At 33.2% G+C, this 15811-nt stretch overlaps 1 protein-coding gene across 1 annotated transcript; it reads right to left on the reverse strand.

The window, feature by feature from the left end:
* Positions 1–485: 485 nt before the first annotated feature.
* On the reverse strand, positions 486–7271 carry LOC104747104 (subtilisin-like protease SBT5.3). The gene is made up of 10 exons (XM_010468676.3): positions 7055–7271; positions 6847–6962; positions 6670–6767; positions 6406–6570; positions 3934–4042; positions 2417–2951; positions 2218–2315; positions 1890–2135; positions 1484–1812; positions 486–1248 (listed from the first exon to the last, which is right to left on the reverse strand). Exons 1-10 carry the CDS (start codon positions 7247–7249, stop codon positions 710–712), a joined length of 2430 nt encoding a protein of 809 aa, XP_010466978.2. The 5' UTR covers positions 7250–7271; the 3' UTR covers positions 486–709.
* Between the last annotated feature and the right edge of the window lie 8540 nt (positions 7272–15811).

Genomic DNA, 15811 nt, shown 5'->3' on the forward strand with positions numbered 1-15811 from the left:
ATGTTTGATTGTATGGCAAAGTATTGTAATAAACAAGTGTTCATTGATATATTTGTATCAATGTTTTAAATAATAATAAAATATATTACTTATTTTATACCACTTTTTCTTTTTAAGATACACTAAATGTATATTGTTTTCTAGTTAAAACTTTTTTTCTTTTGCAAATATTTTTTTTTATCTTATTATCCGAAAAGAATGCTACGATTACAATAATGTTGTCAGACAAAACAATTTAGGAAATGATAGACGAAATATAGAAGTAAGTATTATATTATATATTTTTTTTTTTTTAATTGTCTAACATTATATATGGCGTAACAGTATATGAAAGTGTATCGCGGTATAACTAAGGAATCCAATCTATATAACATATTTTGTAACAACTAATGAATCAAATAATAATTAAACTTTATAATTATAACTATTATATAGCCTACCAAACAAAAGTTGTGTACTTCCAAAATATTAAATAGGGGAAGAGAAGAAATAAACATCTGGTTGATGTGCTATATTATTGATTTTATGATCACCACAACATTATACTACTGAACAATATGATAAACCACACCAACCACTACGCCATTCTTTGTAAGCCTTAACATTCAAACACAAGAAACTAAATTTCGTAAAAACAATTATCACCATTGGCACTACAAATCTAGTTAGTCCCTCTCATAGATATTATCAACTTGGATTTAGCCAAAAGTCAGAGCTTCACCACAATGGGACTTCTCACACGATGCTTCTTGTCTGACCAAACCAATTCTCCAAACACGTAGCCCTTCGCCTTATTCCCTTTATCCTTCACTAGTGTCACTTTAAACGTCTTTTGCTCTCCAACTTTGGTAAAATTTAAGCTCGTGGGATTAACCGTGACATAAACACCTCGTGGGTTAGTCACCCGGACGGTATAAGTAGAAGGTCGTTCAACGGTTTTTACAGTCCTTGAGACGGTAACTTTACTTGATGTTAAGTTTGGAACTGTGATGGAAGGATAGTTAAGGTTGACAAGACTTGTTTTGGGGCTTGAACAAGTAAAGTTATTTCCTGAGAAGACAGCGATTTGTGATGCATGGTATCCTAGGGAGCATAAGAAGTTGAGATAATCCTTGATGCCTGAGTCGTATACCAGACCGGGATTCACAGCTAGATTTGGTTGGACGTGTCCTGCCCCAAAACTGAAAGGTGTTGCCTTCATGTTGGTTGCATTTTGTATAGGTCCAGGAATGTCATCCATTGTTGTTGCTGAAAGGGAAAAACAAAAACAAAAGTATGAAATACTACAAGACTAAGAAAAAAATCATTCCATTTCCAACATGTACAAAACCAAGAAAACAGAACATGGCCATTAAAGAAACAAGATTTGGTTAACTGTGTTCTATGCCCTACGTAGTAGATGTTAATGTGATTCAACTGATAATGTATTAGACTTCAGTTTTTCCAGCAATGCCTTAGCTCCCGAATCGAAATACATTCTTACCGGTAGTCATAATGGCAGAGCGGATAGCTGCGGGGCTCCAAGAAGGATAACGAGTTTTGAGAAGACCCGCAATGCCAGAGATATGAGGACAAGACATGGAGGTTCCTGAAACAGCATTGTACAGAAGTCGTCTAGGATCAAACTGTTCGTTTGTTGGAGATACTGCGCCAGTGTAGGCAGCAATCACACTCACACCAGGAGCAGTTATGTCAGGCTTCAGAATCTCAGGAGCTACTGTGCTTGGACCTTTAGAAGAAAACGAAGCCATTACAGGTGCTGGTTTTAACCCCAAAGCTGTCCTCGAAGGAGTAATGTGCGCGATCGGGTTCCTACATCAACAAATAAACTTTTCTTTCAGAACTTGGAAACATGTTTAGTTTTAGGTAAAGTTACTGAAGATTCCTACTTGGTTTGGCTGACATATCTTGACACAGCAAGACTGTCCTTAGAAGTGAGCTGTGTGGCTGGGAGGACATGCGGATCAGCGGTTAGATCATTCCCGGTAACATTAGTGTTCTCAAGAACCATCCCTACGCCACCGGCTAAAGCCACGGCCCGACCCTTTTCTACCCTCCCGTTCTGTCCTCGAAGACACACTAATATCTTCCCCTTTGCCTTTTTAGGGTCAAGCGATCCAAGTTTGCACAATTGTCTACACCAAGACAGAGATAAAAAAGGTTAACAATAAGATAAAACCTTTCACATAAGTAATTAACGAGATTAGGCAAACTCACGCATCCAATGCTGAACCGTTCTTAAACTTTGCTGTTATAGATGCTATTATTGGATAGAACTTAGCATGTGGCAACGCTGTGGATGCCAAGCTTTGTCCCTATGAATACAGAAGGTTTAAGCTCAATTCCAAGAATTCAAGAATTCATTTTCAAGATTTGAACATTTGGATATGATCCAATCTTTTGTACTTAGTCTAACCTTATAATGCTTTCCATTACCAAGCACAAGATTGCTAGCAAACTCACGGTCCATGGTACTAGCACCAACGGTGATCTGCCACGGCGCGGCATTCGAAACCGTACCATCCCCCGGTCCAGAGTTTCCGGCGGAGCAAACAACCACGATCCGTTTCTTAGCAGCGTGAAACGAACCAATAGCGACACTGTCATTGAAAAACGAGGTTGGCTCGCTGCCTAACGAGACAGAGATGACGTCAGCTCCGTCGTGTATGGCGGCATCAAAAGCTGCGAGTACGTCAGCGTCGTAGCACTCGTTTCCTTTAATGGGTGGCCAACAGACTTTGTACGCGGCGACTCTGGCACGTGGAGAGCCACCTTTGGCCGTGCCGTTACCTTGTCCGAAGACGCTGACTCCAGGGACGAAAGCTCCGCCGGCGGTGGAGAGAGTGTGGGAGCCATGGCCGTCGAGATCACGTGGAGAGTCGAAGCTTGAGTTGAGAGGTCCCACGGCGGCTGCGTAGCCTTTGTGAAAATATCTTGCTCCGATCAGTTTCCTTCATTCACATTTCTTAAAATGTTAGATTGTTAGTGTAAGATTTACAAATTACAAGTTTTACTATAAAGATCCCTTTACAAGTTTCGCTACTTTTTGACTATTCCTACAATAAATAAAAAGCAAATGGATTAAAAATATTTTAAAAGTTAAAACTTTAAGTTTTACAGGGTTTTATAAAACAAATTAAAAAAGTATATTACATGGTATCAATTTAATTTTTACCTTGTAATAAAAGGGAATCATAAAATGAATATCTTTTTGTTTCTTTTTGGTATTCTAGTTCTATCTTTCGACAAGAGGAAAACAGATTAAAAAGTATATAAAAGTAAGCTGAGAATAAAATGACTAGGATAAAAATAAAAAAGATTCTACAAAAGTAATCGATACTTTAACAATTTTTAAAAATTACATGGTCGATTGTGTTGATTAAGTAAATTATGTTTAAAAAAAAAAATTGAATGTTATTTCCTTAAATTACAAAATGTTTTTATTTAACCAAGAAAATGAAAACATGCTCTTCAATATTTTCATTAAAAATTGGTATCTAGAAAATAGTATTATCATTAAAAAAAAGATATTTTAAAACGTAAAATCAATATAATTTGTTTTTTTCTTAAATAGTTATCTAGTCCTATCACTCAAAGTATACTCTGTATAGCCCATCACGGATGTTGAAATATGAGTTCTATTTTTCCTTTTACCATAAACAAACCCACGGATGTTGAAATATGGAACTGTGCAAACTCCAAAACATGACTTGTAGCTACAACACGTGTCTTCTTATTGTTGATGAAAATTTTGAATATGAAACATAAAAAACACTTAATTCCACCACTAGGTGTGATGAGTGTGTCAACTCCTAAGAGTTGGCGACAGATAATTCCAGAATTTGTTTGTATCTTATGATAATTACTTAACGTGAAAATGACTGAACACCAATTTGAAAGAACAAAAAATGTAAAGGAAAGATAGAAAAGAACCTATTGCAATGGAAAGTGGCATCTTTTTGGTTTTGACATATTCCCTTCCATCTCGAAGGAATTGGTCCCAAGCCTTCATCTCTAAAGCTCTTTGATTCTGGCCACACACCTTTTTTATACACAGAAACAAACATATTTTGGAATTATTCAATATATAGATGATAAGTGGGATTAAGTTAATAAAAGATTTTCTTAGAGCTTGACTGGTTCTCCCGCTAGCTCCCGCAAACGCTGCGTTTGCGTTTGCGGGCGGTTGCTAGCGTTTGGGACCAATCACACAAATCGCTCCCAATCGCTCCCAGTCGCTCCTAATCACTCCCAACAGCTGAATTCCAAAAGCTGGTTCCCGCAAGCGTTTGCGGTTGCGGGCGTTTGCGTTTCAAATTTTTTTTTTTTTTTTTGAGAAAAAACTTGAAACAGATCAATGATAATGAAATATATTTTTTTATATTTTTTACCTAACTATTTTATTCATGAGAGAAAATGAAGTACGGATACGATTGAAAATATTAAAAAAATAAACAATTGGAAGAAAATAATATTTCAATTAACAATAATCCAGAAAACTTGATGTAAATTTAATAGCACATCACACATAAGTTCAAAAAAATCTAAATAAATATGACGTTTCATCAGAATTTTAAGAAAATAAGATTATTTGCGAAAAATAAAAACAAATCACGAGTGACTCTTCTCAACTCTCGTTTGATCATTACTACCGATGCAAATACTGCCCCACAGAACTTATTGAGTGTGTGAGATTTAAGAAAAAAGATCTACGATCTAAAACATATGTTTAGTCATTTATCAAATTACTTGATTAAAGTTTTGGTAAAAAGCCAAATGCATAAAGTAATAAGTATTTCATTATGAAATTTATTTATTTTTTTAATAATTATTTTAGTATTTTTAATGAATTTTAATTATAAATCAAGTTTAATAAAGTTTTTGATATTTTAAAACATTTATATAATTATATATCACATTTATTATGTTCCAACAGCTATTGCACCGCTGGTCAACCAGTCGTAAACCTCCCGCAAACGCACCAATTTTAAACCGCTAAACCAGTCGTTCAAAACGCTTAATAACGCTTGAAATCGCAATCGCCCGCTTCCGCAATCTCCCGCAACCGCAACCGCAACCGCAGCGTTTGAACCAGTCAGGCCCTTAATGTCCTATGATGTCTCATAATCACACAACTACTCATAATATATTCAAAAGAATCTGAGTTTGTGTGAACAGATCCCTATTTTTTTATAGTTATGGCAACTAAGATTGCTTCTCTGAATCAATATATATTAAATTATTCAAAAAAGGTAATGAAAGGTTCGGGTTCTCATAAATATCCTAAAGCATTTGTATTCTTTAGATTCGGTAAGAGAAAAGAAAGTTCTCGAACCAAAAACTCCAATAGAAAGTGTTTCTTTAGTAAACAAACACTTGTAATCATCTAGCGGAAACCTAAGAATTACGAAAAAAAAAGAAAATCACAAAATCTCTGGTGAGATCACTAGCTAAGTTTAAAAGTTTGTTCATCATTCATCTACAGATCAGATCACCAGGACCAGCCTGTGGATATATACATTTCCTAAGGAACATAGATCCCTATTACTTTGATTTTTGAGGAAATTTTGGAAAACCTTTAGGTCCGTAGTCTTTTTCGGCCAGGACCAGCATGTGGATCTATACATTTCTTTCAAACAAGGTTCAATTTAGAGTAGATAGATATCACAATCTCCTCCATTAAAGGATGCTAAGACCACTAGACTACCCACTTGGTACATTACTTTTTTTATTTTTCTGAAAACTTAATTCATTAGTCAATTAAACTTCATATTAAGAATGCATTAATTTAGAATGCATTAACTTCATATTCTTTAATTTAGAATGCATTAACTTCATATTAGAATACAGCTGCGTAGTGCCAAAACAGTGAAACACACGTTATATGAACGATGATTCACCAACTTTTCTGTATTCCTTAAATCTATATATGTATATGGAAAGTTTTTATTTGATCTCTTATTTTTATTAATTCGTTTTCCTAACTTCTTGTGGAATGTGGATAATATAATAGGGAATATGATTTATAGAGGATTAAGTGTTTATTATTAAAGTCAAACTATACGATGCAGTCAACATATATAATATTAAAGATAAGAGATGCAATAAGCCTAGTTGAGAGAAGAGAATATGGATATTAATGAATATGCATATGCGCACATGCGTGCATATATATGGCTGATTTGATTCTTGTTGACATCTAGAGATCTTAACTACTAGCTTAATCATATTCACAAACGAATATTTACATTTCTTGTAATACAAGTTCGAAAAATATAGTTTTTAAAGTAAATTAAGGACGTATCTTCCCAAAAACCCATCTCAAGGCTCCCAAAGTTGCAAAGGTTGACTAAGAAGAAAAACAAATATTTAAAACAAAGAAAAAAAAAGAGGAGAGATACGGACCCGTATCGAGATTTGCGATTATGGTATCTTCTCCGAATCTAGTTTTTCTCCAAATGGAAGAGGAAGGGACGTAAGAGTTGTGTTCCAAACCCAAGAAGTCCCATGATCGTGTGGTGTGGAGCTTCAAGGCTTTGTTTGGGAAGACGGACACAACTTCGGGGTGTTCTTGAAGTATAATCAAGAAAAGAGAAAACAGAGCTTAACTCCATAAGCACAAACAGAGAGAAGACAAAACCGTAATGTATTAATGTAATGTATACTTACTTGAGATTGCATATGCGAGGTCGTGGTCGAGATGAGCAGCAAACCCGTTGATGTGCTTTGTGTATGAATAGAAAATGTCGTCTGTAGCTTTCTCACGGCTGTTTCAACAAGACTTAAGTCAGTAAAAATGGTTAACAGATTAAAATGTAATTAATGGGTTTTTTGGTTTAAGAGAACCTTCCGGTGAAGGAACCAAGAAAGTCGTAGTGTATTTCTCTGACGCGATCCATGTCATCTTCTGTTATCTCTCCGACATGAGAGTGCGCTCCAAAGTACACCACATATGACAACGACTGGAAGAAAACAATAACACTAATTAATAGATGAATGTGAAATTATGGAAGAGTGTGTTATATATAGTGTGTTATATAGGTAATGAATGTACATCTTTAGAAGCAAGGATGGGTTTTGAAACCAGGTGGAGAAGAACAAGAAGAAGAAGAAGAAGAAGAGAGGGATTTGTTAGCTTCATTCTTCTTCTTCTTCTGATACTCTCACTATGTTGTTGGACTTTTTGTTTTGGTTGTGCCGTGTGTGTTGGTTGCTTCTTTATAATGAGAGTTGGTTTTTTATTTTCCATTTTTTAACTGTTTCCGAAAACTATTTTGGTTGTGTGCCGTGAGCGTTTTTTGTATGTAAAACTAAAAGTAACAAAACAATTAAACCCTTTTTAGAACTTAAAATTAAAACGATATGTTATATAATATCTTTTGAAACAATTAAGTTGTATAATGATAGTATTGTTTTCTATGAGATAATCAAATACGGTTATTTATGAACACTAATGATTTCGAAACACTACGGTTAAAGTATAATGATATTATTTTCTATGAGATAATCAAATACGGTTATTTATGAACACTAATGATTTCGAAACACTACGGTTACATTTAACCATAGTGTTCACAAATATTACGGTTCACAAACACTAGGGGAAAATTAACACTATTAATTTCGAGACACTAATTATTTAAATGTATTGGTCATCGATGTTCATAAACTCCATTATTGTGAGCACAATGTGTTGGAAGTGTTGATTTCGAAACACTAATTTGTTGCTGAAAAAGGGGAAGCTTAGGGTAATAAGGTGGTTCTGGAATAAAAATGATAAGATGCTCAAGTGGTCACATTGCGTCACAATAATAGTTTCCATTGATGCTAAATTTGGTAGCAAACAAACTGATAATTTATGACCTGTTGGTTGGTCCTGATCTAATCATTTTCTTCTATATATACTTAAAGAGGAAAAACTATGTCTAAAAGAAAATATAATTTTATCAAAATAATTGTACTCAACTGATACTATTTTTTAGTAGAATATATATCGGGAATAACATAACGATAGATGCAGTAAAATAAGGGTAACAGCATCAAGTGAGAATGAAAATTTTGAAAATTAGATGAGTAAAAAGATGAATTGCACTAGTACAACAAATCACTAACTAAAATATTAAAAATGTCCTTTTAGAGTTGAATATTTCTTTGACCAAAAAAAAAAAAAGTTGAATATTTCTATAAAACACACATAAATCTACCTAATATATATGCACCGAATTACATACAGTAGAACCTCTATAAATTAAGAGAAATACCCTATAATAGCATTCATCTAAGTTTTTCTTCCAAAGTTAGCATACATGCTCACATTTTCCAAAAGTAGCATTTATATATATTGGAATTATTATTTAATTTAAAAAGCAAAATTCAGTTCTTTAAAAATCAAAAACTCACGATTTTAAATTTCATATCTCCGGCGAAGCTTGCGTTGAAAATTTTGATATGAGATATTGTCAATTAAGTGTCAAATCGATCAAGTAAAGCTTCAATCAAGTGCCAATCGATCGGCTGAGATCTTCCTTCGATGTCGTCAACTAGTTTGACATCTAGACGGGCTTCAGATTTATCGACGATGGCGGTGACGATCTCTTTATTCACCAAACCTCTATTAGATCTGTAGATCTCTCCTCAGTTTATTTTGATCCTGTTATTGATTCGTTAGCTAATAATCTCGATCGATTTGGGTTATAGATGGAGAAGAGAGATAGAGCTTGCTGAGGTAGGCGTGAGAACAGAGCATCAGAGCATGTAGTGATGGTGACGGAAACGTGTGTGAGAGGAAGCAACATGGTTTTTGGAGGCTGATGATGTGGAATTTAAGAATGTCTTCCTAAAAGCTATGGAATCCTTCCTAAATTTTTTTAAAAATGTGTTTTTAAATTTCTTTATATGTGTTTTGCGCTACTGTATCATATATTATTCCATTAGTGATGTATAATGATTTGATTTTGTCCACATATTGGTGTTTTACAATAAAGGTACCAAATAAGAATATCCAGCATGATGTTTTAGGAAGACCTTCCTAAACTTCAATGACTCCTTCCTAAAGAGACTCAAATATTTTATGAAAATCACCTGAATTTCAAAGATGTCTTCCTAAACATTATGAAATTCTTCATAAATTTAAAAGAATGAGTATTTGAATCTTTTATTTATGGTTTGCCTTAATATATCACAAAGTACTCTATTTAGTGAGGGATATTGATTTTATTTTACTGTACATCCTGATATTTATCTATATATATAAGAGTAATGATTTGATTTTGTGTCATCTTAAATACTTATGAAGGCTATCCTGAATTTTAAGAAATCATCCTGAATATTATTGAGTCCTTCCTAAAATAAATGTGTTTTATGAAACAAACACCATTGCAAATCAATGAGAGAGAGAGAGAGAGAGAGAGAGAGAGAGAGAGAGAGAGAGAGAGAGAGAGAGAGAGAGAGAGAGAGAGAGAGAGAGAGAGAGAACATTTTGATACAATGAACATCAAATTTAAATTATTTCACATATGCTCACGCTTAAGCCTCTCATAAACAACCTTGTTAATCCTTTGGGTACTCTACCTTTTCTACACACTAAACATAAACAAAAGAGATAAAAGAATCCATAATCTAACCCAGCACGAATTCATCCAAATTACACACAGCACGAATTCATCCAAATTACACACATCACGAACCCCAAAAGCATAACTCTGATTTACAAGGAACTGCACATAAATCATGTAACTGAGAAAAAACTCCAGTTACCATTTCCTGCGAAAAATAACAATCAGTGAATATGTTTTAGGAAATTGTTCATGAATTCTCAACAATACTTCAAAAATCAAATGTGACTAAGAAATAAATCAGTACACGAGCAACAAAGAATAAACAATACACAATACACAAGCAACAATCAATAAGGATGACAACATAGGATAAGTAATAAGAAAACCGAGTTGTCTTATAAAAAAATTGTATTTGGGCAAGGTTCAAATCATATGGCAAACATGATTCAGATTTATCATAGGTAGCATCTAGCACAAAACAGTAGCTTAACTAATGGAGGCCTATCTCAGCTCCAAAACCAACTCAATAAGCTACAAAAACATACAATTTCAAGACTCATCACAAAGACACTTACCTAAACTTAAACGACTAACAGATTTTTTTTGCAGCTAACAGTAACTATTCTTTCATTTCTGCAACAAATTCAATTACTAAGAAGGGACAAGACTAGAAAAATCCAAAATGCTAATCACAACAAACATAAAATTTACAAATGCAAATCACCCACATATAAATCAACACTAAATCATCTCAAGATCTGCTTTGTTTATGCCCTAACTAATTGATCGAAATATACCGACAATGAAAATCTGGCAATTTAGGTTTCTAGGGATTTGAAGAATTCGAATTCCCACACATACAAAAGTTACAATTTCTACAATAGAAGGAGAATAGCAAGTGAAAATGGATGTAAAGCTTACCTTTAGGAAGACCCGATGATTAAATGTGACTCGAAGACGAGATACTACCGATGATAGAACAACAATGATACACCGGTGACGATGTATCGGCGATGAGAGACCGGCAAAGACGAGAGACCGAAGAAGCTACAAGATCCGGCAAGAACAAGAAATCGTTATCGTATTTTGGTGAGAGACGAAAATGGCTCAGATGTTTTAGAAAAATATTTTTGTCAATTGGGTTAATGGACAGTGTTATGAATGAAAGGTGGGCTTCGTAGTATTTTTAGTAAAAAAAAAATAACAATAGCATTTAGTAGAATTATCCACATATTAGATTTTGTGCTAGTTTTGGAACTTTTGGTAATGTGTGCTAATCTTGGAACAAAAACTTAAAATAATGCTATTTTTGAGAATTTCCCATAAATTAATACTCTTTAAATTAATTTTCGCTATAAATTAATAAATTCTTCCGGTCCCAAGTTGGGCCAGTGTAAAAAATGACATATTTTGATAAAATAATAAGATAATAATTTTTCTGGAAATCCTATATAAAAATATGGTCCCATCAATATCATAAATTAATAATCAATTAAACTAATATATATATATATATATATACATATATATCTAAGAAAATCTAGTGAGATATGACTTGAAATTTGTTTGCCTATCTAAGAAAATCTAGTGAAATATAACTCTATTGTTGTTTGCGCATTATTGAATTTGCTTTTTTGAATTTGCATTTTTGTTGGAGCTCATTTCTAATTTTTTTTTATTGTTATCTTCTCAAATCGCATCCAAAAATTATGGAAAGTCTTAGATGCGATAATTGAGGTACTACAATAGCTTCTTCAACTTCATCATTACCATGAAGGATAGTAGTAGCAAATTCTAATAAACTCTAAACTTATAACATTTATCATTTTTACCTTATAATCTAGTAAACAATTGACATTCATCCTATTACGATAGCCAAGATTTTAATTTACAAAAATTCTTTAAAAATATGAATGATAACAAAAGTGTCTTATTTTGTAATATAATTTTTTCACAATTATGAAAATGAGAAAATATCTTCATAAATTAGTTATTTATTAATTTATCGATAAATTAAAATTTCTATAAATTAAAATTTCTATAAATTAATAAAATTTTATGGTCCCAACCTTATTAATTTATAGAGATTTACCGTATTTGCATTCACATTAATTTTTCTGCGTTTATTTGACGTTTTTACAAAGCTATTTATAATTTGGTGAGATCGGTTTGATAAGAAAAAACTATTTGATGATTTGAATTTGGTTTAGTACTGTTTTAAAATATATATTGGTTAATTTAATTGGAATAGAATTAGGTATAGATGTGTATATATATTAGATATATATATATATATATGTATATAATAATAATTACTAAACAATACATGTTTGGCCAACTCTTATCTCAAACGAAGCTTTGATTTTGACATTTTAAGCCAGACTTGAGATATTTAGAATTGATTTTGTGCTAGTCCGAATGTATCCACATGAGTAAGACCACTTGTTGTTAGGCCTCATACTCAATTATGATAAACCCAATCAACATTTGGTCAAATATGTTAATTGCTCAAATATCTTTGACAAAAAAAAAATATTTGGTCAAATATTTAGTTGTTAACACTTCATAAAGCCACTTGCTTCTTATGTCCATATGCTAAGTATAACACATCCACATAGTCACATGATCGATCTTAAGTATGTAACATGATGACCGGTTTATGTCTAATTATGAGTTCGAGTGTCATAATGGCTGGTTTAAGTTGAACCATAGGTTTGACGGTCGTGATGGGATACATAAAGCAGAAATGCCGATCATGATGCTCAATGCATGCATAGATTGTTGAGGTGGTGGAAAGTTTTAAAATTATATTTTTGAGGATTACGCTGACGGCCGTGATGGCATAGATAAAGTAGAAAGTTAAAAAATTAGATCATGATGCTCAATGCATCCATATTGTGAGTTAAATGCTTGAAGGCTGCCTTCGTCAATATAAGTGTATAAGAGTATCTGAACATGGACATGAGACATACATATATATTGGTTATATGTGTTTTCCGCATGAGAGTATTGTGATTTGATTGTATTGCTTGATTGAAAATGTGGCAATATGATGATAACGTATGATAATAACGTATGAGCGGGAATCAAAGCCAATTCTAGACTAAATCTAATGATACTAGTGAATTGAAAATGTTAGTTAACTGTGGTTCCAGGTTCCAACCCCAAGTTTATATACAAGGCTTTTTTCTTTATACAATTCAGTTTGTACTTGGGTTTCTATTTTTTTTACTGATCAGGCAGCAAATTAATTTCATATTAGAGGACAAAAAAAAAAATTCATGTTGACATGACAAAAACAACGCAGAATTTTGTTCAAAATCAATATGAAGTTTTAAATTCCTAATGTCGACTTAAAAATTCAAAAATCTTGTATAAAGTAAAAATTCTTATTCTCATTGGAACTCGTACTTATCTTTTAGTTCAGAATCTTTTAGTTCAGAGTTTTTAATTTTTAAAAATATACATGATTTTTTTTTCGGTTTCATTCTTTTATGCAGCATAGGATATGATATCGTAGTTATATTGATTCATCGATTCAGTTTTTTTGGTGGAAGAATTGCATCACGTTTCAATGCTATTTTAAAAAAAACCATATTTTCTTATAAAGTCTAAAACAAAAATACACATCATCATTTAATAAATTAATATACGAAACAATGCTTTAAACTTCTGATGATAGTATATTTGGCGGATTTTTTAAAAATCTTTATTTGAATTGAAGGGTTTAAAACATCTCAATAAATATTTGACAGGCTTAATCAATAATGTAATTATGTTTAGGTTTGTCACATAGACCGACTAGTCCTTGAAATTTATTTTCAACTTAAATATCTTAATTTTGGTTTTCAATGAGTAATTGAAAATAATAAAATAAATCTACCAATACTTAAGTTTTTATCATTAAAATCTCTATTTGTTAGACTTGTGTAGCATATTATTAACCAATAACCACGATGTTTCCTTTTGCATGTTTTATTGACTCTCTAGTCAAACCCAAATGTTGACTTTCAAACAATAACTTTGGGCCATTTCACCTTAATTAATCATAGCGAAGTGTAAAAGGCTCAACGCTTTTGACTTTCCAATCATGTAGGTTCCAAATGGAGACGGTGCGAGATGGTTCCACAATAACAAAAGCAAATACATGAACTGTATTTATAATTTATGTATATAAATACTTTTCACTCCTCTCACAGTTATTCCGTATCAGCCTTTTTTTTCATATTCTCTTCGGTCCTTACAGAAAAAAAGATAAATATGTAGAAAACAGTATATTTATTAAAAATTTATTTCAATATTTCTCATCTTCTCAATATTGCTCTTTTTTATTTTTACAAATTCATCTATTTATATATTGACTATTTACACTTTATTCTTTAATCATTTGTATTTTGTCAAACACACTTTTTATTTCAATTTCTATACAGTTTTTTTTAATTGATTCTACAATATAAAAAGTAGATTTTAAGAATTAAAAATAATTTCAATGATAAATATTTAGTAACTTGGATTCTAATCCACTTGTAGTTTTGCAAGTAGCAGAGGCTGAATCCAAGGCTTCGTTTGTAGCTCAAACAGAGGATTTGGTTGATTCTCCCAGTGAGTTATTAGGGATAGCCCAGTGAGTTTTCTCTGTCAGGAGTTCAACGAGTTATTTATGTTTTATAGATGGTTTTTGGAAAGTAACAGACAAATTTAATTTGCAAGTAGAAGATAGTATTGTTCATACTAGTAATCATTATGCTAATAATACAAATTATGCTAGTGATAGTGAACCAATAGGATTTGATGGGGAGAATGTATATGCTAGGGAGAATGTATATGCTGGGATGGTGAATGATGCATTTCATGGTTTTGTACCATATAACGAGTATCATGAACATGAAAGTGGAAATGATCATGTTCATGAACAGCCCACCCAAGAAGCAAAACGGGTTTATGATATGCTAGCTGCTGCAAACACTCCACTGTATGATGGATGTCGGGAAGGGCAGTTGCAGTTATCGTTGGCAGCTCGGTTCATGAACAATAAGGTCGACTACAACCACCATGGATTGGTGATAAATTATGGCCTATTATGTGAGAATATTGGAACACCCCTTATGCCATTGAAAGGAGTGAGAATACTTCACATTGTAGAAACTCGGACCGTGGAGGCCTTGGAGTGCACAAACACTTAGCTGGTCAGAAATCATATGTACAAATTCATCAAGAAATGGTAACACTTCTCTTTCCATCCCCTTCACCTCAAAGTTTTCCTAAAATTTCCATAATTTAATGTGTTTCATTATCATTGTAGGGCGAAGAGCTGGAGCGTCCTGTATCACTGGTCGAAGTGTTTCTTAAAACACACACTCGGCCCGATGGATCATTTGTGGATCAAAAAGCCAAATAAGTTGCTGAGACCTATGAGAAGACCATAGAAGAGAGACAAACTGAAACGGATGATGATGGTCCAGATGGTTCAGAGAGTTCAACACATCGAACTCTTTCCCTTGAAGAAACAAATGAAATCTTCCTTCAGTTAATTCGTTTATGTCTTTTGTGTGTGATTTTTCTTTGTCAATTTTGGTTTCTTAATGTGAATGATGATTGATGTTGATTCTTAGATTAACAGTCTCCTGGTTTTCTTAAAATTGTTTAATGAGCTATGCTTAGGAACCTAGAATATTTGATGTTGATTCTGCATTTGGTTTTCTGGTTTGTGCTGATTAGCGAATGTTTATCTTTTGGTTTAGTGTACTCAAACAGATACCAAAGGTAACCCATTTGGCCTTGGATCACTTGTTGAGACACTAAGGAAAGGAAAAAGGAAAGAGAGTTATGCGAGCTCTTCTGCAGCAACTCTTGCGGAGCTTCAAGATCAACTTCGGCGCAAGATATCTGAACATGAGTCTGAGAATGCACGACGTGATCAGGAACACCGAGAGTCTCAAGCTGTGATCAACAAGCTTGTCCTCTTCATCTCTGAAAAAAATTCTGAATACTCAGCTTTTACGGTTTCTACTCCTGCAGCCATCCAACCAGCTACCGCGCCAACAACTACTGCACAACCCATCGATGGAGGCACCACACCAGCCTCCAGTCCAGCTGCACAACCCACCGATGGAGGCACAACACCAGATGCCAATTCTCCTACCTCTAATACTTCTTCCAACTAAACTTCTAATTCCCCTTTTCTTTATGTATGAACTTGCTTTTGAATATTGTTTCTTGGATGTTTAGGATGATCTTTTTGTTTAGGATGATAA

Source organism: Camelina sativa, chromosome 15 (genome assembly GCF_030686135.1).
Source record: "Camelina sativa cultivar CO46 ecotype springtype chromosome 15, ASM3068613v1".
Classification (NCBI taxonomy): domain Eukaryota; kingdom Viridiplantae; phylum Streptophyta; class Magnoliopsida; order Brassicales; family Brassicaceae; genus Camelina; species Camelina sativa.